The following is a 25,683-nucleotide window of genomic DNA, read 5'->3' as shown; positions in this document are numbered from 1 at the left end:
GTCCAGCCCAGGGATCCTACAACACACAGCCAAGGTCTGTGCAGTCCTAAACCTGAGTGCTTTTCCCCTGGGCTACTTCCTACTCTATCTCCCATGGGCTTTCTTATCCACCCTTTTCCCTTCTGGGTACATCCTTCCCTTGGGGCCAGGCTCCCAGGGTTCTGCTCTCTCTCTGGATTCTCTAATTCCCTCTCCAACGCAGGGGATGACTGCAGACTTCATCACTGCCACACTTTCTATTGCAAGCATCCTGGCTTTATACTAGCCCAGCCCACACCTGCTCAGTGGAGCTTCATCTTCCAATCAAGCGTTGCTTCTCCAGCCTAGTCCCCTCATGTGTAGCCTAACTCACTCTTTCTCAGCTTCCTTAACCTTTTCAGGGCTGGTATTACAATGTAGTTTTAATTGCCTTTGCTTTTACTGTGCAAATGTCTTTCATTAGTATGTCATTTGAGATATATGTTATGATGCCAATCAGACTTATCAAGATACCTTTCTATTCTCTCCCTTACATCATAAACTCTGCTGGTCTCCCTAGAGGAAAGAAAATGCATAATGTATTATTTATGACCTGTTGCATGCACACAGTTTATTTTTGTATGAATGAATTTGAATGTTACATAACATAATGCTATTGATTTGGAATTTGACTTTAGGAAGCTGATCTTTGTCACTTGATTTTTCTCTCCTGCAGTGTGATGTTTGATCCATATTTATGTTCAGGGAAATGGAAGCAGTGATGTTTTTAAAATAGAAAAGTGTATAACTTGCATCTTAACAGATAAGACACTGTTCATTAACTGAATACATTATCCATAAATTAAACCAAATTTCATGTAAGTTACAAAAATCATGTAACTTGCCAATTTTGTGCTGCTTATACAACATTACTATTTAACAATGCAGGTTTCTAGGGCTTGAAATGAGAGACTTGATCAGGATAGGGATCTTTGGAGAGAATGCAATCTAAAAAGGGGACAAAAATAAGGAAATTATATATAATCACAATGAATGAAAAATGTAGAACAGTCAAGGGTGTGAATTATATTAGTTTCTGTTCTAATGTATGGTGTTTGAGTGTAAATCATATCACCGCTAAAGCTAACACCGACCTTGCTCACATTACAAATTATTGCAAGACATGTAATGATGATTTCATTATCACATCACTCTTGGACTGATTTTCCATTATACAGGGAACAAAAGAGTTTTCATCAGTCTGAGGCTTGTAAGAGTTTGTGCTCCATCTCATTTTTCTAATTTTAAAAAGATATAAATTGATGGACAAAACAAAGGATCTCGTTCACCACAGCCTATGTATTTATCATTTCTGTAGGTATCTCAAGATAGACTCTGAAATAAGAGCTACACACAATGTGCACTAAGGTCTGGGGTTCTTAAACTCTCTCTTCAAGATTCTTGTAACCTAAGAGGTAGAGGTTTCAGATCAATATTTGTCATTTTGGATATGAGAAACAGACTGAGTTTGCTTATCTTTGTTTAGTTAGAACTTCATCACATGCCCCTTTCTCTCTTACCTGAGTGTTCAGTGACCCAGCCAGAAAGGTAGCAATTTTATAGCATCAGAAGTGGTCATCATCAGCATCAGCATGCGAAGACCCAGACAGAGGCAGCACTACTGCACTCAGCTATAAAATTCACCATGCTCTTGGTTTGGTGATAAATAAGGAGTGAGTACAAGTTCACACTAGTATGTGCATTGTTCTTTAATTCTTTTAGCAATAAAAGGGATTCTTTGGAAATTCAGACTCATACAGGGTCTTATCCAATGCCCCCCTGAACTCAGTGAGGAGCCTTTAATAAGAATTTGATCAGGATGAATTTAACCAAACTATGCAAATATGTAATGTATGTTTAGATTTTTTTTGTGTGACAACTATAAATAATGCATCAGTTTAGCTGCTAGAGAAGTTACCAAAACATGATGTCACAGGTACAGATTCGTATATGTCTGTGTATGTCTTAATCAATCTGACACACTTTTCTGAATTGTCTTGTGCCCTTCACTTTTGCACTGTAGCCTCCATCTTGAGCTGGACACCTAGGAGATGTTAGATGAAATCCTGACACTTAGCAGAGGAGCTAACAATGGCTAAACCATCAACATGCCTAAGGCTTGATGGTCCATCGTTCAAATGAGTACACCCTACAATAGGCTAGCTCTAGTCCAGAAAACTAGTTTTCCCAGTTGGGAACATGTCTGGGTGGGGGAGCAGGAGCTGAGCAACTGATCTGATGGCGGGAGGGAGAGAGGGTTGAAGCTGCTCTGGCAGGGGACACCTGATAGAGAAGACCAGACTCTATTTAAGTCCTGGATCTTCTTGCGCTGGGACTCTCTCGCCAGCCATTCATCAGCTTACAATAGGAAGAGTGGAGTGCAGGTGGGGTCCTGGGACCCTGGAAGGTCACTAACCAAAACCCAAAAGGATCTTAGAGTAGTGAAGACACTGAAGGGAGGGGTTTTCTATGCAGCTGTTTGTTATTTTTACCTAGATCTGTAACTCTTGTGCTTGGTCTGAGTAAAGTGTCTGGTGTAGAGGTTCCTTGGCAAAATCTGTGTGTTCCCCTGGTTTAACTGTCACAAGTTTCTTGAATGGTTAAACAATAAACCAAAGTTCCCACAAAGGTGGAGCTCTGATGGACTTCAGTATAGGGGAGAACATAGGGCCCCACTTCCCAAGAAAGTGGTACTAGACAGGAGGACTGTACCTCAGGAGTGTGTCAGAAAGGCTGGACTTTGAAACAGTGTTTGGATACAAACTCAGACCCTGTAGGATTAAATGTATGTGGGATGCAAGGGTTAGTTCCAATAGTGCAGCCTGGTGTCTCCCAAAAGAGGGAGCTCAGCGTGTAACAGTGCCATTTGACTCTTGCTGACTAGGGAGGAGTGAATGATTTGATTTTGTGCAGCTTCATATCTGGATATCAAATGAAAGCAGTGATTATTGCATTTATTACTTGTTTGAGTTCAAGAATTTCTCAGAAATTTTCAAATTTTAAATTTCAGCAATTTGAAACATGATATAATGAAACTGTAAGCTTCATTAAGGTGTTTTTAGCGGTGTGCAGTGTAAGATGTTCTCAACAGCCACAGGGAAGTAAGTTAAATAGCTTGTATTTAAAAATGCAGCTGTTCACCAGTAAACAGGTGGTATCTGCTGAATGGGAATTGACATAGGTGTTCATCTTGCTCTCTGTTTTCTACGAAAGAATCTTTAGATTTCAGTGTTAAGCCCATTTGACACTGCAACTCCTGGGAGAAAAGACTGGCTTTTAGAAGGCCATCTTATGAACGTGAAAGTACTCAAAACAATTTGGTTACAAAAATATGACTCTTCACAAATTGTAATGACATTGTCTAGAAAAGACATGCACAACTATAGAACATTTCTACTGCTATTGATTGGTGAGATGGAATAGAGTATAAACACATACATTGTCCTGTGTCCTTGACAGCAGAATTCAAAGCTGATACTCAGCTGGTGTAAACTGACATAGCTTAGGGTGATCAGATGAGAGGAACAAAATATCGGGACATATGGTGGGGGAGGGGCACCTGCGGAGCAAAACAAAAAAAAACCAGAGTGCCGCCAGCAGAGAGCCAAAAAAAAAAAAAGTGCGAAATATCGGGACAAATGGCATCCTGACCAAACATTGGTCGGGATGCGGGACAAACAACTAACAATCAGGACTGTCCCGATTTTTATCAGGATGTCTGGTCACCCTAGCATAGCTCAGTAGATGTAGGCTGTTTTACTGTGGATCTGGCACAGTGTTCATGTAACAGGGTGGGACTCACCACTGTCCTGCCTTCTTCTGGTCGTTCTGGGAATTAGTTCAGTCTTTTCACAGGGCATCCTCCTCCAGTGATGTCTGACCGCTGTCACTTCTGTTCTGGACCCACATTGTCTCAAACATTATGGCATCCTCTTCAAGGCAGAGCCCTCTGGCGATGCCCCATTCCATTCTCCCCCCTTTCCAGGGGAACAGCAGTCCTCTGTCCAGCCACTCCCCTCAGTGGCAAACTGCAGCTCTTCATTGGCGAATCCCCTCAGTGGCAAATGGGGTTGAGGGGTGGGGGAGACCCAGGCCCACCCACTACTCCACGTCCCGACACAGGGACCCTCTAGGCGGTAGCTACATGCTCTGTCTCCTTCAGCCCCTGCAATCTGTTTCCCTGGGCCAGTTCCTCGTAGCCCTAGCACCTTCTCCATGCATGTATCAGGGCTTCAGTCTTTCAGCCAGTCAGGCTAGAGCTCCCTCTCACTCCTCTGACCCAGCCCAGCGCTGCGCTATCCAGGGTGCTGGTGGTTCCCTCAGCCCTTCAGGGACTCAGTCTTTTTCCCCTGGGCTCCCAAGAGGGCACTACCTCCTCTGCCCTGCAGCTCTCTTTATGTATGGGCCTGCTCTGCCCTGATTGGCTGCTCATTGCAGCCTGTCTCTGATTGCTGCACAGTCTCCCCAGGGCTGCTTTTAACCCTTTCTCCACCAGTGTGGGGCAGATGCCTCATCACAGTCCATAACAAGTCAGTCTTGTAGAGGGTTATTATAATATTTTATGCTTCCATCAACCACTGTTTTAGGTGTGTAGTTAGTCACAGCACAATGGCCTGTGGTGAGCAATGAAGCTATACGTTGTTTTTTTCCTGTGATTATTATATGTTTTTTCCTAACTTATTTTGATTGTGGCCTCAGTTCAGGAAGGGATTTTTATTCAGTTAAAAGCAAGTGCTTAAATGAAAGAACAGACTTAAGTCCCATTGAAGTCAGTGTTAACTACTTGCTTAAAAATTGTACTGAATAAGTGTGGATTAAAAAATATGTTTAAGTGATTAGTTATAAAAAGGAAAGCAATATAGGGGCTCGTCTAAACAATCAGTTTGAGGCATGTCTGGGTGTGAATCTACCCTGCACTGTCCTGCCATGGACCAGTTGTCCCTGTGGGCCCTGCTAATGTGCATCAACAGTTAATGTGCTTTGATGTTGTCCTGTTTCAAAGAGGATGAGCTCATCAGGATCCACTCAGTCTGGAAGACTAGTGCAGGTTGGATTCACCTCTTCAACTTGTTGTGAACTAAAAGTTTGTGTAAACAAGCCCTATTTTAGGATTCAATATATTTAACTCCATCCCTGTTTAGGTTAGCATGTAAGCAAACTAAGGTACATGTTTAAGTACTGTTCTGAATAGAGGTGCATTCCTGAATCAGGGCCTATGTTGTTCAAAAACTTGACAGCTATAACAACTGTAACAGATCAGAAGCTACATATATGTTCTTTATCTTAGACTGATAGGTATCTAGCTTAATCTATTTATTTGCTCTCTTTTTTTTAATGTTTGACTAGGACATATGTCAACCACCACCACAGTGATGGACAACAACAATGGATCAGTTCTCACGCCACCAGTGAAAGTGGGAAAGAAGTCAGTTACAGAGGACATAATGACAACATTCAGCTCGCCAGCAGCATGGCTTCTTGTTGTTGCTCTGATTGTTACCTGGTCAGCAGTAGCTATTATAATGTTTGACCTGGTGGATTACAAAACCTTTGCAGGTAAAATTCTGTTTAACATCTCGTATATTTATGACCAAAATGTGTTGTTATATTTTATGTACACTGTATATTATATACATTTGGATGCACCTCAGCTTCTTTGAACCAGTCAGGTGAAAAGAGAAAGCCCTGAAATGCTAGAATAGATCAGTTTATATTCCATACAGTTTTGCATTTTTAAATTTAAAAAAATATTTTTACTCTTTAGAAGTCTTGTCATTCTATTAGCCATCTAATTTATGCTAAAGTGCTCATCCTACGGGCATTTGTAAACCTTGTTTTTATGGAGGCTTCGCTAGTGATGATAGTTTTAAAGATATGATAGATTTGGCATTTAAAGCAGGATCCACACCCCTCTGGTTCTTCAGGATGAGCATGGATATATCTGAACTATGAAACAGTGTGTAGCCTTAACTCTGAGCATAAATGCAACACATTCAGATTACATTACATTACGCGATTGTCTACATAAATATTACTACTAAACACAGAACAATCACTAACAGATCATTCATTCACATACATTTTCCTAAATATTACAGAAAACATAATATAGCAATCACATGCAATCTGACACTAATAAAAACACACATATGAAGTATAATTTATGCAAGCCATGTAAACTGTAATACTTTAACATATAGAAACAGATCCTTGGTTGGCATAAATTGGAGTAGCTACATGGTCTTCTATGTAGCAACACTGATTTACACTAGTTTAGGATCTGGCCAATACCCAGTACATATGGTCCAAGCTCAAGAGTACCAGCTGGTTGTACAAGATGAGGGTGGGGATACATGACCTCTGACAGTGGTGGAAGAATGGTCATTGAAGTTGAGAAGAGGAAGTGAAGTGTAGAAGAGATATTGAATTACTGAATTCATTACTTCCTGCTATTTATGGTTTGTGCTTAGCAATTTAATACATTCAAGTTATACAGAGACCTCCTGTAATATGTTGTTAACAAAGTCCAATTTTTTTGTGTTTTAAAGAGTCCCCATGATAAGTAAGCTACTACAGAAATAAGCCTTTTAGAGGTAAATACACTGGGTGTGGTTGGGAAATATAAGAATAAATAAAGAAAAACCAATAAAGGTGAAATAATTATTTTCTTAAGTCATAACTCCCTTTCTAATGTTACAACATCTGTCTCTAACTAGGAGTTAAAATTCAAACTTGAGCCTTTTTATTCAGACCAAATTGAGTTAGGATTCAACATTAACTTCCCAGAGCTTGTTGGTTTACTGACAGATATTGCCCTGCTAAATATCAATATTGATTTACTGACCTAAAGGTTTTGTGCCATAGACTGAGCCTGACACAATCTTCCAATGTTGGATTAATGGATGGCAAATAAGCTTAGAATGTAGAGAAACTGTATTTTGTTCTTTGGAATCCCTTGACTGTCATCTGGCCTCCTTGGTTTCCAGATGGAAACAATGGCAACCTCAGTCCCAACAAGTACTGTTATCTTTTTTGAGTGATTTCTCTACAGGATACATAACAATTTGATTGTATCTATATTTAATTTAATCTAAACCTATAAACCAGTATTATCCATGAAGCACTATTTTAAAATGTTTTATTTTCTTTTGCATAAACCATCAATCAAATATACCTAGTTGTTAGCAGTTAGCAGTCCCGATACTGCAGACCTTGGGCATGTCCCAGGCAAGGCTCTCAAGTAAGGTCGAAGGATTGAACTGAAGGATGTAGCTGTCAGCCTGTGCCTACTGGTGGTGGAGTGGGTGGGGGCGTGGAGGGAGATTGGTTGAAGAAACATTAAGACATGGATAACTGTGTTCACACTGGAAGCTGAAACAGTCAGATGGAAATCTGACACTCCTGCTGCACTGGTTACGTGAGCTGTTCCCAGGGGATTAATGGAAAATGACATTTTCAGGCAGTTGGAATAAAATAATGTAAAATTTTACTTGAAAGGTGACTGCGTATATTTTGTGCAAGTCTGTGAAAAATGCTACCTTAGTATTTCCAGTTGATGAGTCATTTTCTTTCCCTGGAAGAGACTTGGTGTTCTGACTCATTAGCAATGCAAGTTTTTAAACTGGATGTCAGATGGTACATTATTAGGAAGAGGAATATTCTCCTTTCTCTGTTTCTTCTCATGTATTTATTAACCAGTTTTCTTTATTTACACAAATGTAACAATGGGTACATATTTCTCCTTAGCAGGAGCTGGGGCTTTCAACTACAAGACTCCTATTTAGCCTGGATTTATAAGTGAATCATGGTACTTGATCTAAGTTCTGTGTGTAATAGTAAAAAGGGTGTCACATAGTCCAACCTGCTTGCCTTAACAGAGCTGAAATGACTTACGCCGCTGAGGATCTGTCCTCTTGGTTTCAGTGGGATTATTGTACTGTGATATGGCTCATAATTTGACACCACTGACAGCAGGGCTGGCTCTACTGTTTTTGCTGTCCCAAGCAGAGCACCGAATTGCCACCGCAGACGGCGGGGGCAGTCCGTGTGCCATTACAATGATGCGCACGTTTCCGCGGAGGCGGCAATTCAGTGGCAGTTTCTGTCTTCAGCCGGAAAGACAGAAGCTGCGCCGCCATGGAGAGCTAAACATAGAAGCTGTTGCTGAATTGCCACCACCGTGGAAACGCGCCTGCTGCCCTAACGGCACATGGATGGCCCCCGCTGTCCGCGGTGGCAATTTGGTGTGCTGCTTGGGGGCAAAAACACATGGACTACTGCCCCAAGCACCTGCTTGGAATGCTCATGCCTGGAGCTGGCTCTGATTGACAGACTTCTTAAGGAACACGCACTATAGTGCTTGTGTTCAGAATAAATGAAAATCACTGATATTTTCCCTTTAGTTTGAGGCTCTGCCTGAAGCATCCAGGCATGGGTATAAAATGGGAATTGTTATTTTCAGTATTTTTGCTTTAGCTTTGCAAACATGATCTACATTAATTTGCTACCACTTACATATGAAATGTCGAGTAGAAAATGGAGTTAATTCTACTATTGCCTGTCTTTTTTTCCTTAGTACCTATTGTGTTTTATAGATTTTTCCCTCCAATTTATTTCCTTATCCACTTGAAGATTGCCTTTGGGAGTTGTGCACCACTTACAAATATACAGCATCTATCCCAAAAGATGGTTTAAACTATCTCTTTGCAGCAAAAGCCCTATCAAAGCCCTTATAATGTCTTTATGAGTCTCTTGTCCAGAAGTCTCAGTAGAAGCACACAAAATCATTAAGGGCCTGATTCTCCCACCATTAAACATCATTTAGTGAAAAAAACTGGCCCCATTGAAGTCAATGGGAATTTTATAGCTGATTTTAATGAGGCCAGGATTTCACCCATTGTGTAGTACATTATGAACAGTTCTGTTAGTTTCAGTGGGATAATATATTTGCTTTAATGGGACTAACAGAAACATAAGATAATCTAGCCTCAAAGGAGTAGCAGGCAGTTTAAATTTGAACTAATATGACTTCTTATTTGAAATATTAACTTGAATTTTGCTTTCATGATATTTTTTAGTACCTGGAAGAAAAATAACAGTGAGATTCTGAAGAGATCAGTGCATTCATTTTAATAACATTGTTTTCATTCACTTTTCTAACAAAATCTTTGTTGCAACTCTCCAAAGAGAATGCCCAACCCATAGATCTCTGTTCATGATTACCATCATCTCAGATCCTTGATTTTAGAAACAAACTAGTAAGTTTTTTATTTTTTTGAAACTCATTACATAAATCCAATGTGGAGAGGATCAGGAGTGTGTGTATATATATGTGTATATGCTCCAATACTTCTGTTAGTCTATAAGGTGCCACAGGACTCTTTGTCGCTTTTTACAGATCCAGAATAACATAGCTACCCCTCTGATATGTGTACATTATATTTGCATACATCCAGAAAGACCAATTTTGTTGTAAATTCTACAAAGTCTGAACCCGGTGGTTTGGATGAAAACCATTTTAGTCTACATCTACATTATGAGGTAAGGGTGTGGCTCCCTTACTTGTGTAACATACCTGTGCTAGCTGAATGAGATTTTGCATGAGTATAAATAGTGTCACTACGGTATCTTGAGTAGCTGCAGCAGAGGCACAGCTCAGCTGTGCCGAGTATAAACCCACCTGAAACGAGTGGGTGTGTACTCTGCATGGTTACGCTGAGCCTCTGCTGTGGCTACCCATGCTCCTGAGGCTACACTGCTATTTATATTTGCGCTAGCTGAATGAGAGCTAGTACAAAAGTGTATACAAACAGAGGAAGCACACCCTTCATTCGTAGTATAGATATAGGCTTAATGGGAGCCAATATTGCAATATGTATGAATAGAATTGCTTACCCTTTTAGTGCATGTGTACCAGTGGGCTTGCGGAGGGGCTGGAAGATAAGAGCCACCTTCTAGTCAGCTGTGTTTGGCTATGCGATTTGAGAATCCTGTGATGACCCAAGAATTTATATCAATGGTGAATTCTTTCTTCCAAATACTTCTTTCCAAAGGTATGGAATTCAATTTTTTCGGTCTTTCAGATTCATTTCTTACACACTGATTCATGTGAAGGGGGGAAAAAAGCTTGTATTCCTATTACATTTTATTGTACAGTTATAAACATGACTGAAAAATTTCTAATGCAATATGAGGCTGATGTGCTACAAGAGTCTGAGAAAAGACACTGCAAATTTCATGCATTATGTACTGTGTGTCTATGATATGAATAAGTGAATAGCATACTGTATTAGTAATCACCTTTCATACTTGTATCTTCAAAAATGTAAAAAAGATTTTTCATTTTTGGTTTGATCTGAGCCTTGCAGCATTGTCCTGCTTGATTTTTGCAGTCTTTTAAAGTGCAGTTTGCTGACTTGCTTTACAGGTCATTAACGTGTATTACACATTATGAAACAAAATAATTGGTTATGGTTTTTATTGGTCCAGTTGACCAGATGATTTGTTTGTTTTAATCTTCACAAAGATGAATTGGCCAAAGATCCAAATTTACAAATGGACTACGTACAACATGTTTGAATATTTTCAACATTCCTAATAATAACAATAACAATGTATGTGACCAATCACGGCTAACCAACACAGCTCTGATTTCTACTCCTGAGTGTCATATTCACAGTGAATTGGTAGTGACTCAGCTATCCATAAAGAAAATAATGGGAAAAAAAACCCTCACAAAATAATCTGAGTAATTTCAAGAAGCAAAAAATGTGAAGAGGTTTCAATCTTCTTTTAGTTGTTTCATGACCAGAAAAATAACCTATATTTGTTGAATAAATTATTCACAGCGAATTATTCATTCATTTCTGGTACAAATGCATGAAGAGGCTCTTAAGAAAACTACAGCACGGGTTCATTCTCTCCAGTCCTCCTGTGTCTGTGTGACTGGCATGAAGAGTGGGCTGTGGGTGGAGCCAGGAAAAGGCAGCAGAATGTTGGGGAACCATGGGAAACACCCAGCATCCCAGCCAGTCACAGAGGAGACTCTTTTGGGCTTCCCACGGTACAATGGCAAAACAGCTGAATCCTGGCTGTGCTGCTATAGGATGGCAGCTGTCAGCTGCTGACTCTAAACACTTTGCAGTTAACTTCTTCCTAAATTAGTTCTCAATCGCCTCTGGTGCTGCTGTTTAGCCATAGATAGTTTTCTTCTGGCTTGGGTTAATCAAGACAGGGTATGAGGCAATGAGGAGAGAAAAAAAGAAACAAATCTAGCTTTTTTTAACTAAAGCATGTGTTCCACAAAAAAACAATAAAAATTGCAGAAACACTAAGAATTGTGGAATCCTCAGTTTGCATGTGCTTATAACAGGACAATGTGTAGGAGCTGCTTTCCATAAAGTGTCCTTTAATATCAAGATATGTTGAATTCAGCACTAAATAAAATGAATATTTTTCTTTGGTAAGTATGATTGGCAAATTGTGCATTTTCATGTGCAGAAAATGGGCTTCCTTTGGGGCCAAAGCCTGCAATCATTGCATTGGGCTTGTCTACATGAGAAGGTTCTACTTGTATAAACTAAGATGTGAATTTATAGTTATACTAGTATAACACTGCTTGTACACACTCTTATTCTGGTAGAAATTACTTTTTCCTTTTGGTTTAGCTTAAACCTCTTCCCAAGTAATGTAAGAAAATGGAAAAAGTCACATTTATACTGCAATAAGAGGGTCCACACAGGGCGTTACACTGTTATAACTACATTGGAAAAACTGGTTTAAAAAAAACAACAACAAAAAAAAATGTTGCCACGTATAGGAGGCCTTGGACAATTTTTCCTGAGTGAGGATTGAGTTAGAACAGTAGGGTTTGGCCTTATTTGTGTGCAGTAACTTTAAATCTCTGTCTCATGGCCTATTGAAAGCCTATTTTTACTGTACCCTATGTAACCAGTCCACATCATGAATGAACAGCTTACAAATATCCAAGTTCTAAACTGAAACAGTTTTGAGTTATATGGGAACTCAACAAATGTCCCCTAAATACACAAAAATAACCCCCTGCCCCTTCTGTAAATCTAAAACCAATCAAACTGATTTAAACCAAATTCAGGTTTTAAAAAGAGCTGCCCAGCTGGCGTGTTATTTGCCATGTTTCACCCTGCAGCAAATTTTACAGCTTAGTTATAAACCCCCTTAAAATGGAGTTTATGTTGGAAACAATGACAAGACCATGAAATACTGTGGTTCTAGCTAGTATTGCTATAATCTCAGTGGGTCTGGTGTACAATATGATAAATTGTGACAGACCACATGAAGTTGAAAACATGAAATTTCATAAACTGACTTGGATTAATAGAGAAGCTCTAAGAAGAGAAACAAGTCTTGCATACTTAAGTGTTTCAGATTAATACAAAACACCAACCAAATTTCAGGCCCTTGATGACGCTTATGAACTTTATAATTTTAAACAAATAATGGCAAGTCATACTGGTAACAACTGCACAAGGTATTATCAGTGAAATAATTTTTATATAATGTTTTTGGTCTTTTGATGGTGAGGGAACCAAGAATAATTCAGTAGAATTAATCAAAAGTAATTGTTTCTTTTGAGCAAAAGAATGTTTACATTTTTGTAATCTTTGTGAATAATTTTTTACAGCATTATTTAATTGCAGCTTTACCCTGGTTGGTTCTTGCTGTATTACCTTACAGTGCATTTTTTTTTCTATTTACTGCAATCCAGTTTCTACTTCATAACACAGGGATGAAATCAATCCTCACTTCACACCATAGCTGCTTTATTTTGTCAAGTGCCATCCTATAATGTTCATTATTGCTAATAATGTTTCTTCCCTTTTTTTATTGTCCATTCCTTGATTCATCTTGTTGTCATCCCCTATAGCCACTTATTCACAACATTGTGATGATCCCTGTTTACCACCTGGTAAAGACATTTGCCTGCAGTATTCTAAATAAGTGTGTGTGTCTGTGTGTGGCCTGCTTAACTAAGATAACAAAGAATGGGCAATCGCTGACCGCCAGCAAGCAGTAACGCCACTTGTTTGCTAACATCTAAATCTAGCCGACTATAATGAGTAAAGTTAATTACAGTAGCATCCGGTCAAAGCAGATTTGTCAGTTTAAGATATTGTCCCAACCAACAGATTCTCAGGAGGCTCTGATATGCTAGGAGATCTTCAGTTTTGCTTCATGAACGGCTTCAAAAAAGAAGCTTTCTACATATCATTAGCAGCATTTTAAAGCATTTTAATACTAATGTAAAATCAATGTCCATATCAGCCACTGTAGACATGGAAAACATTAAGTTGAACAAGAAAGTCCATATAGGAAGAAGTTTATGATCAGCTGATAACTTTAAAATATTATGCAAAAACACGTGTGTATTGGTCCCTCCATATCAGGCTTGTCCGTTGTCTGACTCGCAGTGTCAGGCAATAAATAGAAGTTAATTAGTGGTTTGGGGCACATGCCTCCTGGCTAGGGCAGACAGTAATCACAGTCTGGGCTCTGACCTCCTGGGTAGGGCACAGCAATAAGCAATCTTTGGGCTCAAGCCTCCTGGCTAAGGCAGGCAGTAAACACAGTCTGGGCTCTGACCTCCTGGGCAGGGCAGAGCAATAAGCAATTAAGTCAGTGGTCCCCAATCTTTTCATGTGGCGGGCGCTGGACGACTAGCTGCCGAGGAGCGTGGTCACTGGACAAGCAGCCACCGAAATGCTGCCGAGAAGCAGCGTCATCAAGAGGCATCGCCGCCAAAATGCCGCCGAAAATCAGCACCATTTCGGCAGTAGCACTTCTTGACGTTGCTGCTTCTCAGCGGCATTTCGGCGGCTGCTTGTCTGGCGGCCAGTGGGCGGGCACCGCATTGGGGACCCCTGAATTAAGTAGTCTGTAGACTAGCTTCCTGGCTAAGGCAGACAGCACACATAGACTATGGACTTGCAGCCTTCTGGCAGGGGGCAAGCCACAAACAAGGCACAGGCCTTTTGAGGTTGGCAGTAGGAGGACTTGGACCCACCCTATTTCATTGGGTCTCAGCCCAGGGCGCTAACAGTGCTGTGGGATCCCGCCTGTGGGTCAGTGAGGATCCTGTCAAAACACATTGTCTGGTAAGGTGATAGCACAACCTGACTAATGTCTGCTTCCCCATGGCTATTTCCTACTTCAGTTCATTGGTGTGGCTCCATAACCTGTTGGCCCTCAGTCTCAGTCTCCTCCAGGGGCGTGGCACTGCACAGCTCAGGGTCTGATCCAGAATTATGCAGTGGGCTAGAGACATGTGCCTCCTTCACTAGCTCTGGCCCAACCGAGCTGAAGGGCCTGCCTCTTATACTTTCTATCCCTCCCCTCTGCTTCTGGTGCAGGGGAGAGTGGTCATCTTGGCTCCACCCACCAAGAAGAGTGTAGTGGTCACTCTGTCTCATGCTCGGAGGGAGGCCACGCTGGGGCTTCACTACAATGTGGCTAATACATGACATGATATTTAAGCAAACTTTGTACAGTTAGAACCCGACCCAATCCAAGACTTCCAATGGAAGTCCAAGCCTCCTAGAGTCATTTAACTATTTCTGTACAGTCAAGGCTAAACATATATCTATAGTTTTTCCAGTATGAGCCAAGCCTGTGGTAGTTGAAGTTGCATAGCACTTTGTCGGATTATTTTTACTCTATTTTCAATTTCTGGCAAGTATCCCAATTAAGCAGACATACTATTTATTAGGGAAATTAAGTGTATTTTACTGTAATATAACTATTTTTTTTCTTGCAAATCATTTTGGATGAAAATACCTCTTTCTACATTCAGTTGAGGTTTTAGCTGTGTTCTTGAGCTGAACCTCTTTATAATTACTGAGTGGTAGGAAAGGCAAATCATTTAACCAGAGGTTTTATACTGTAGACTGTTAACTGCATATTTACATTTTAAATATCTATACATTGGCATGTAAGGGAAATGGAAGGTCTGAGTTTTCTCTCCCAGCAGCTTTATATCAGTGTAAATCATTGATACATACCAGAGTTTATCCTGACTCACACTGGAGTAAGTGTGAGGAAAATCAGGGCTTTCAAATATCAGAGTGATCCATAAGGAATCCTGAGTTGAACGGATTCTGGTGTTAGTGTTGGGAGACAAGGTGTATGTCTAATCTGCTATATTAAATGATTTTATTTGATATATTTTCTTTTGGTCTTCAGAAGCAGTAGAAGTATGTAATAGCAGCTGAAGTTAAAGTTCCCTTCAAAGACAACTAGCAGTCTGGAGATCCTTAGGCAATATGCAAACTCTAAAGTCAAAGTACAGTACTTTCTGACATGTACATATGTTTTTATTCAAACTAGAATATATTTTATGAGCATTTAAACAAGTGTGAGGCTTTTATATATTGTCAAACATGATAGAAATTCTAAATTTTCACATCCTGTACCTTGTCATTATCAATTAATTGGATATCTCATAAATAAATCAATCTTTACACCAGATAATTACCCTTATTTGTACAGTGATTTCAAATTATATTCAGTATATTGTTGTAATCACATGTAATTGAATTAAAACCACAACTGGTACACAAATTAATTAAATAGCTTAAAATATGATGGGTAAAACTACTTGATAGCAAAAGGACAGATGACAGACCTTGTTATTAGCATTGTTATTAAAACTAGACAAACAACTGAAGAAGGAACTAGTTTAGCAACCTGCACAGACAAGTCAATTAGTACCCTTTGTGTGCTTTACAGCAATAAATAGTAACAGCAACCATAAAATCTAAACAAATATGCTCAAATCACTACTGCAAATCATATCATATACTTAATTCGTATACTGAAAAATCACTATCACAGAACTTAGTATTAGTTCAAATAAGAAATAAGGTTTTATCTATTCTCAAAAGCTTGTCTAAAATTTTTGACACAGTTGAAATTACTTCAACACTTTCAGGTACAGCATTTTATGACCAAAGAAAAGATATTGAGGGAACTGTAAAAGTCCAGCATCAGGTTGATTTCAGAGAGCAAAAGATTTTTCATCAACTTAAAAGTATCATCATGGAAGTTTTGTCATATAGTTCAGGCATGAGCTATTAATTACCTTAAAAGACATAAGCACAATTTTCAAATCAATGGGAGCAGAAATTGGAAGCCGGAGAGAATTCAGACTTAGGTAAATCTGTTGATTCCTATGGGTAAAAGCGATAATTCTTGTTCTTGCGTTTTGGACCAAATTGCAATTACAGCAACACTGATGGTAGAAGGCTACAAACAAAGAATTATAGTAATCCAGTTTGGATGCAATAAGCATGAAAACCAGTTTCCAAATCTATGGGGGACTCAGCAGGATTTAATCTTTGCAACACTTCTTAGAAGATAAAATAAGCTATTTTAACCACATTTTAAATGTGTTTATCAAAGAAAATCCAAGCAAATTCCCAAATTTCTTGTAGATGTATAAAACCGGTATCAAAGACCCTCCTAGAGAATTCAGCTGGGTTTTGGTTAGATAAGGTTTTACTGCTAAGTAATGTATAAAATCCTCCCATTTGACTGGGATTTAGCTTCAGTCGTCTGGAAGTCATCCAGCTTTAAACATCTTCAAAACAATTTTGCAAGTGAGGAACTGCCTGATTAGGATCAGACTGAGAGAAGATAGGTGAAATAGGCTATTATTCTCATAGCAATGGAGATGTAGGTACCAGCAGTACTAAGTTTTCAATGAATTGAAAGAGCCTTTATACAGTAGCAAACAATACATGGACAAATGCTGTGGTTTGCTTCTATTGCTAAGTCCAGACTACCCGCCGTATCGGCGGGTTAAAATAGATTGCTCGGGGATCGATATATCGCGTCTAATCTAGATGCGATATATCAATCCCTGACCACACTTATATCGATTCCGGAACTCCATCAACCCCAACGGAGTTCCAGAATTGACAGGGAGAGCCGCGAACATTGATCCCGTGCGGTGTGGACGGGTGAGTAATCCGATCTTAGATATTCGACTTCAGCTATGTTATTCACGTAGCTGAAGTTGTGTATCTAAGATCGATTTCCCCCCCGTAGTGTGGACCAGCCCTATTTGAGGTCCCAATCTTACAGCCACTAAGGTATGAGAGTAATTTACACATGTGAATAGTCATATTGAGTTCTAATTACTCATACGTGTAAAATTACTCAAAGGTGTAAGTCTTGCAGGATCAGGACCTAACAGGACAAGGACTAAAAGATAATTTAATGTAAAACAAAAGTCAGTAAGGTATGTGTGTGTGTGTTTTACTTATTAAAACAGCAGCAGATATCAATAAAAACAAGCCTCTACACAATTAATTGCATGTACTTTTCGGACAAAGTTCAGCTACAGTACAGGGTTTTATTTTCCACTCAGCAAAACAGTTGGAAATAAGTTGTTCCAGTATTAAATTGTCGTAGAGAAAAATGTTAGATTTTTTTTGCCTCAGTTTGTAAAGTGTTCATCAGCTCAACAAAATGCCACATTTCAAAGTATGCCTCTCCTTGAGCAACCTTCCAATCCTGTAAAGACACCATGTAGATTAAATTCAGGGCACTCACACTGGCTATTCTCTGTACTCAAATCATGGTAAGTCTAGCAACTGACCTGAATCTAGAAGATGACACCTTCAAATTCACTCTGCCACCCACTCAGCTATTAAATTGGCTTCCTTTAAGGGATAAGAGAGGCCCATGGTTTGGTCCCTATCTGAGATAACCAAGAGTGTGACCATGTGAAATAGAATGGAAAAATGTTCAAGCTGCCTAATGATATTGGCCAGTTTTTTTTTAAACTGGATGCCTGAAGTTAAGCTTCTAAAGCCCCAGTTAGCCATTTAAATACTTGGCCCAGTTTTTCAAAAGTGCTGAGCGCCTAGCAGCTCCCTTTGAGGTCACTGGATATTATGTATTATGTAGTGTGCTGTGTAGAATAGGTTTAAAGCACAAGTATATTCTGTGTGTGGCCAAAGAGAGAAAAGTCCTCAAGTGATATGCAGGTGGTAGTTTGAATGTACTTGGTTTCAGATGTATTCTAATAAACTATCAACATATTCTCTCTCGCTAGACCTAAAAAGATAGGCTGGTCTAAATAATATCAAAATAACAAGCTTAAGCTGTTTTTCAAGCTTTCATTTTGTCAGTCACGCTCCGGAATGCAAGGAACACACTAATCCACTGAAAACAGACATAATTCTTTGCATGTTCTTGAGGCAAACAGCATCTCCCACTCTGTTTAATTCACCCTGGCTTGCTCTTCCTTTCCTTATTTCATATGTATTTTATTCTAATAGGAAAACACCAACCTGATATTGGCAAAGTTCTCGGGAAAGCTGAGAGCAAGGATTTGATCAGTAATTTCTTTACACTTCATGCATATCTGGCATGGGATTTTAAGCATATTAAGATGCATAATTACTTCTAAAACTGTTTTTTTAAATTACAGAGAGCATAACAAAAGATGTAGAGGAGGCTAGTTGGCACAATTGTGTAAAGCACATCCCACTGCAAGGGATATCAGCGAAACTTGCAGTGGTTCCCCCCCGCCCCAATTTCAGGTTTTTGCAAATGTCACCAAAGGAACATCTTTGCACCCCCAAATTGATTATTATTTTTTTTGCACACTTAATGTAAGGAGGATTTGCAATATGTGCCTCATAGTGGAGATGAGAATGGGGAATTTTGCCTTTGGTCACTTAAAATTTTTAATCCAACATTATACAAATGTTTTCTATGAAAATGTGCTTAATTAAAGACCAGGACCTGATTTCAGTTATGCTCTATCCTCTTTACACCACTCTGGCAGTGTAAATTGTTTACTCACTTGAAGTCTCTTGTATGCTGCCAGACTGGTACAAAGTAGTCTCAATGTAAATGACAATAAGCCCTAGAAATTGAATTACATTTCAGTGGGTACTTTATTTGGAGGCAGGTTGGTGTTTATTTTTTGATTGTCTAGTAGAAGTGTTAAACTATTGAGAGGGATGTTTGTGATGATTCTTTTGAAAAATCTCTGGACCTTGTCGGATGGAGCAGTTGCAAGAAATTTTTGTAAGCAAAGTAAATACTGTGGTACTTTATACCTCTAAAATTCTCTCTTAAATCTTTTATATTGCCCCAGGGTAAATCAGTATAGGGCAAATGTGAAAAAATGTTGCACATTTTTGTGCAATGATACCATGCCAATGTGACATGTTGAATTTATAGTATAATATGAGTGATATAATGTAACTTAGATGTATCTCCAAATATACTTCATCTAAATACTGCTCAGACCCGAGAGCCTTTTTTACACATTGTTCACAGGCAAACTCAAAATTATAGAAATCTGCCCTGGTCTTTTATGTGGTATAGCGTGTTTTTAGATTAATTCATTGGTAATAAGATAAATATAATAAGGGGGAAAAGCCATTTTATTTATGCAGAAAATAATTATTTTCCTCTTACATTTTTTTTGTAGCACTTATAGAACATTGTTCAGATTGTTGCCAGCAATGAGGTTGCTTAATGCCTGCACTTTGACTATTTTGTCACTGAAATTTTCATGTAAGTCTGCTTCTGATTGCTGGTAAGGTTTGTGCTTGAAAAAGACAGACACTGTAATTAGAAATGGTGGTAAATAGAGTTGTATTAAATTTATTTTCACTTATGAAAATACTTACATAATAAAATTATAATTCTGTTAAAAAAACAGGTGGTGGGAACCAAGGCAATGGTGCTTAGTCTTTTTACAATAGGAGTCAATTGCAATACTTCTGTTGAACTCAATAGGAGCAGGATCTATTATACAAATCCATTTTAAATGTGCATAACAATTCTGTTAATGATTTAACTTGGACTGTCTTAGGTAAAATATATTACATAGTGCCAGGCAGATAAGGGGAATCTTTCAGTCTATCAGTTAATTTGAAGTAAAGAGGACAATAGCTTGGACTGGATTTCTGTTCATCTTAACTGGACTGTGGCTACAATCCTAATGGAAAAGTATGTTTTAGCATAAAACACTTCTTTCTTTCTCTTTCTTAAACAATACTTTGATATAGATCTTAGGGTAATGCAGGTTTGCTGGAGAGACTGAGAAGGTGGAATGATCTATAAGAGGTTGAAAAGCTCTCCTGAAATAGATCAAAAGGACAATTGTGGGTAAAGAAAAAGAAAGCTGGTGAAAGCTTAATTAGATGAACATTTTAAAAATATTCTTATTATCCATGTGTGATTCCCTGCATACTAGTGCATATGGCAAGGGGGAGTACTTTACATCTTCATAAAGTGACATTAAGAGTGTGTGTGCATGTATGTTTGTATATGCCAGAGGCATTTGGGGCTTTCACTCTCCTCTTCATTGTGATCTCCATTTTTTTCATCCCAGTTATGTACATCTTTTCTTCTTTAAGTCCTCTCTGTGTACTCCACAAGAATGATGCAAGCAGCCTGCACTGCCACGAAGGCACAGCAATTTCCTGGGACAGTAGTGCAGGATCCTTGTGGTGATGTATGGAGGAAGAAGTGGAGACAGATGGAGCATTGAGTCAGGCAGAGTAGCAGGTGGAAGCACAGCACACAACTGATTGTTGTTGATCAGTAGATTGCTAATTAGTGATGAATTTCCACACTGTAGAGGCAGGTTATGGACTTGGGAATGAGAAGGAGACAAAAATCTTGTATGGTATGGAGGGGATGTCTTTGTTGGAGTGAGGTATAGGAAGATACAGTCTGCGGGGCAAACATTTGGTAGATCCAGATCTAAATTTAATTTAATCCACACAAGCACCAGAAGGGCATATGAAAGTTGAGTTATCCTCCTGGCCCTGAGCCACTCCGATAATTGCAAGTATTGGTCTGAAAGTATTTAGAAGATAATTCTTCAGAGGAAAGAGAGCTATGCTTTAAGCTCTTGAGCAATATAAAATTAAATTGTACGAGCTTGTTTTTGGTGAATAAATTGGCATAATTAGTACTGTATGTGAAGAAATAAAACAGAATAACCTTAACCCCCGGAAAAAATATCTTTTCAAATGTTTTCTGTTTTAACCTATGCACTCAGGAAGCTCTGTTAACAAGCTCAGCAAGGAGCCACTGAGAATCATACATCAGACCATGGAAGAATCCACTGATTGGCTTTATGGTTTGATTTCTTTACTGTCTGACATCGTATTGACTGATGATGATGACAGTGATGAAGGTATTTGCGATATACAGACTTGTCTAACTGCACTAACTCATGTTTTACATGCATTATATTGACTTATTTAATTTTTAACCTCACAGTTAAAGAAGTCAGGGAAAGCGAATAGAAGTGAACGCCTTTGCTAATAATGAATCAGCTGGCTACTGGAGTTAGAAAACTGATGTTTTTGTTAGCTTTCATCTTCCATTTCAGAGGCAATTACAGAAAATGTGTCAGAATTAAATGTTACTAGTGGTGCTTCCAAGTAAAGAGGGCTAATTTAGGCTGAGTTGATGTTTCAGAGAATGGCGGCAGCTATTCTACATTGTTTCTCTCTACCCTATAAGAATGAAATAATTAAATGTACAGTCAAAACTTGAAAAATCTAAGACAACACTTTTATTTGCTATTTGAACAGTAGTGGTTAGTACTCGTGGAAGAACACAGTAACTGGACTGAAGGGAAGTTTGGATAACAAACATCAATAATTTAACAGTATGGCCTTGGAATGGCTATTAATATGCATCATCTCATGGAGCTGTCAGATACGTTAAACCAAACAGCCAACAGTTAATCTATTTTTATAGTTTTTGAAAGAAACATCTTTTTGTTAATAGATAATCAGTTCAGTAGCACGTAGTGTGGTAAGATGCACAAGTACCTCATGTTATGTTTATCATCCTGTGTGGGTATATGCAGTTAGGCATGATGATCATAGCAGTGCCAGACCATATTCCTATTGCTTTGTGTAGCATTCCATCATAACAAAAATGATTAAAACCCAACAGGAACTTAAACTGAATCTTTCACCTAGTGTATTCATATACTAGAAGTATCACCTAATTTGTGCCACTGGAAGGTGTCTGCACGGGCTTTTGTGTACAACTACTAACAGATATGCTATTATATGTAGCTTTATGACTTGGGGACCCTATTCTAAGATGTGATTTACAACCACCGTAAGGCCAGTTCTTCGTGTTGTTGAGAAATAAAAAGGGTGCAATGTGGTTTCCTTGTCTAGATTTTTGAAATTGTGCTGGTGGTCAAAAGCCATGCAATGAGGAACATTTTTGAGTACGAGAATGGATGGAGGCAGAGTGGACATGAGGGTTTGAAAGGATCATAAAATGAGCTAGCTTATACAATTCTTATACAGAAAATTAAATCATTTAAATTGCAAGGTTCTGAATGCCTCCTGGAAGGTCCTCAGCAACCCCAACTCCATTGACTGTACTCAGAGTGGAGAACAGTCAGCACCTCCCAAGAATCACAGGAGGGACTCAGCATCTCACAGTATTAGGCCCTAAGAGTCTAGTATATGGGTCCGTTTCTTTGTAATGCTTAAAGCCATGTCAGAAGTGGAGACATAGTATCAGACTTTGGCAACTGACTGTTCCTGCTCCCACTGAAGTCAATGGGACTTTTGCCATTGACATCGTTGAAAGCATTATTAGGTTTCTTTTGTTCTGAACTTTGCAAGAAGTATCATTTGGAATGCTTTCTTTGTAGCCAATGAAAATGGAATCCCTGTGCCCATTTTTAAAATATGGATTCAGGTTTATAACTAAACAAATTCCACTCACATGCAGGGCCACCCAGAGGATTCAGGGGGTCTGGGACAAAGCAATTTCGGGGGCCCCTTCCATAAAAAAATGTTGCAATACTATAGAATACTATATTCTCGTTGGGGGCCCCTATGGGGGTCCAGGGCCTGGGGCAAATTGCCCCACTTGACCCCCACCCCTGAGTAGCCCTGCTCACATGCCAGTATCTGGTCACATGTTTAACTATAAGTTCTAGAACTTTTTTGGTGCCTAAAATACATTTAACATATCTGTTGTTCCTCTTAGAAAGCCTACATGGAAACAGAAGTGTGGGTGTAAGTCTAAAATCTCAGAATAGAGTTCTTGTTACTCAACATGTTTGGCATAAACTTTGAATGCTTTTAAAAATGAAAATAAACTAGTATGGAAAAAAATAATCACATTGCTACCAGTTATCTGATTGTTGTGTTTTTTCCATCTTGGTTTAGGTGAAGTGGAACCTCCGCTGAAAAAAAAAGGTTGGCTTTCATTGTTATAAATAACACATGCTTTGATATATTAAATGTTTTTAGATACTTTTATATTAAATTATTAAATTAGTATAAACCTGCTATCTCTATACCACTGGTTCTGTCACTAATTGCTTTTGTTATTCTACTAACTGTGTATGCTGTATATAAATTGAAATTGTTAGGAATGTCAAATTATAATAAGGTTTGAAGTGTTGTTTGTTGCTGTGCAGTGTGTTTAGGAGAAGTCTTAATTATTTCATTATGCTGTGCAGCTAAAAATATTCATAAAAACCAACAGCATGATTACAGTATTATTTTATATGTATTATCTACCTATTGACTTATATTATGTCAATTTGTGTTACATGCATGCCTGGAAAGAATAGACACCTTAGGAAGCAGCTGTGGAATATAAAAGTATTCACCTCTTGCCCAGGTTTATAGTAAAAGCTTAAAGTAAGGACTATCTGTATACTTCTGAAAATAACTTACATAATTACCATTGGATTTTTACAGAAAAAAAAGATGAAGCAAATAGAATTGTGATACAAATCTTTCCAAATATTGCCACAAAACTTAAGTTCAGCTCCTGTTAACTCAAAACGAAAATATGCTGGAAGACCCAGGATATTGTTAATAGGATATAAAGCCCCTCATTTCTAGTTTACTGTTCAAACTGAGCACAGTTTGGCAATAATAACAAAAGTCGTTACCGCCTGTTGACATTTCAGTGATCTACATGATAACAGTTTAATATCTATCAAATTTCCAATAGATAAATGTCCATATCACAGAAACCATCACTGCCACATTAAGGGCTTAATCCAGCTTTCTCTGAATTACCCCGAGTTGTATTAAGCCCTTAATAGCCTTTTTTGGCAGTCTCAGCAGAGAGGTCAAGAACTGAATGCGCATGGAGAACAGGACCATCTACTCACCCTTGTGAGACATTCCTTCATGTCAAAATTGTGGCAAACTGGTAGGCAGTGTGGGAAAACTTGCTCTCCTGTTACCTATGATTTATAGCTGGGATTTTTCATCATTGGACCAACTCAGTTCCCATTGAAACCAGTGGGAAGTATTCCATTGATTTCAGTTGAAGCAATTAGGCCACTGATGCTCAGCACTACTTATCCTTCAACTGATATGACTACAGCACTACAGCTGTAGCGCTACAGCACTACCACCGTCGCCTTTGATGAAGAACAGCTGATTGAAGCTGAACTCTAGCAAGACAGAGGTAATGCTGGTGGGTACAGAAAAGCATTGTGAAACATTTGCACCCCATCATGCAGTCTGCTTTGGCTGAAGGGGGCATATTCACAATTAATTAATTCAGCCATTAGTTTAGGAGTGCTCCTGAATTGCTCACTGATACTAAGCTTTCACCTAGCAGCATCCACAAACAATATTTTCTGCCATCTCCAGCTGGATAAGAGACTTTGTCCCAGGTGGATGTTGACCTGACCTTTGTTATGCACCCCTTTGTCACTTCCCATGTGGACTACGGCAATATAATATATCTGGGCCCAAAGCCACAAGCCCTTAAACTCCAACCAGTGCAGAATGTTGCAGCAAATCTCCTCAGCAACATAGTCTACCAACAGTACATTGTACCTGTCTCTGCTGTCTACACCGGCTTTTCATGTAATATGGAGTCAAGTTAAAGAATTTGATCCTTATCTTCAAGGTGCTCAGTGAACTGGGCCCAGCATTTCTGAAAGATTTGAAGACCATGGCAGACAACTCTGCTCCTTGGGTATAATGGAACTTTCTATCATAGCTATAAAGCTCATCTGAACAGGAGACAAAACATTCTTGGGGGCTGGTCTGAGACTATGGAATGAACTCCCCCAGGAACTAAGGACCATCAGAAACCTACTCGCCATCTGCTGCAAGTGCAAGATGCACTTCTTTGACCTGCTGTCTCTAACATAAACACATTAGAGCATGTACATTTAGAAACAAAATCTCCAAATGCTACCAAAATAAAACACTGCCTACACACACGTCCCCCCTCAGTCTTCTCTTCTCCAGACTAAAGGAACACATTTTTTTTCAATCTTTCCTCATAGGTCCTGTTTTCTAAACCTTTAATCATTTTTGTTGCTCTCCTTTGGACTTTCTCCAATTTGTCCACATCTTTTCTGAAATGTGGTGTCCAGAACTGGACACAATACTCCATGCTGATAAGGCTTCAACTGGAGTAGAGTGGAAGAATTACTTCTTGTGACTTGCTTACACCACTCCTGCTGATACATCCCAGAATGATGTTGGCTTTTTTTTTTGCAATAGTGTTACACTTAAAAATTTGTGATCCAGTATAACCCAGATCCCTTTCTGGAGTACTCCTTCCTACTTACGTCCCATTTTGTATGTGTGCAATTGATTGTTCCTTCCTAAATGGACCACTTTG

The 25,683-nt window shown here is 39.0% G+C and overlaps 1 protein-coding gene across 1 annotated transcript in view; it reads left to right on the top strand.

The window, feature by feature from the left end:
* TRDN (triadin) overlaps window positions 1-25,683 on the top strand; it is a 307,073-nt gene that overhangs the window by 37,713 nt on the left and 243,677 nt on the right. The window contains exons 2-4 of the mRNA XM_030556221.1: window positions 5,365-5,574; window positions 21,089-21,226; window positions 23,244-23,273. Coding sequence (XP_030412081.1) covers window positions 5,365-5,574; window positions 21,089-21,226; window positions 23,244-23,273 — 378 coding nt within the window. The remainder of the gene's footprint in view (window positions 1-5,364; window positions 5,575-21,088; window positions 21,227-23,243; window positions 23,274-25,683) is intronic.

The sequence above is a fragment of the Gopherus evgoodei genome, chromosome 3, assembly GCF_007399415.2.
Source record: "Gopherus evgoodei ecotype Sinaloan lineage chromosome 3, rGopEvg1_v1.p, whole genome shotgun sequence".
Lineage (NCBI taxonomy): Eukaryota > Metazoa > Chordata > Testudines > Testudinidae > Gopherus > Gopherus evgoodei.
Note: the sequence above shows the minus strand (reverse complement) of the source record. Positions and strands in the feature narration are given on the sequence as shown.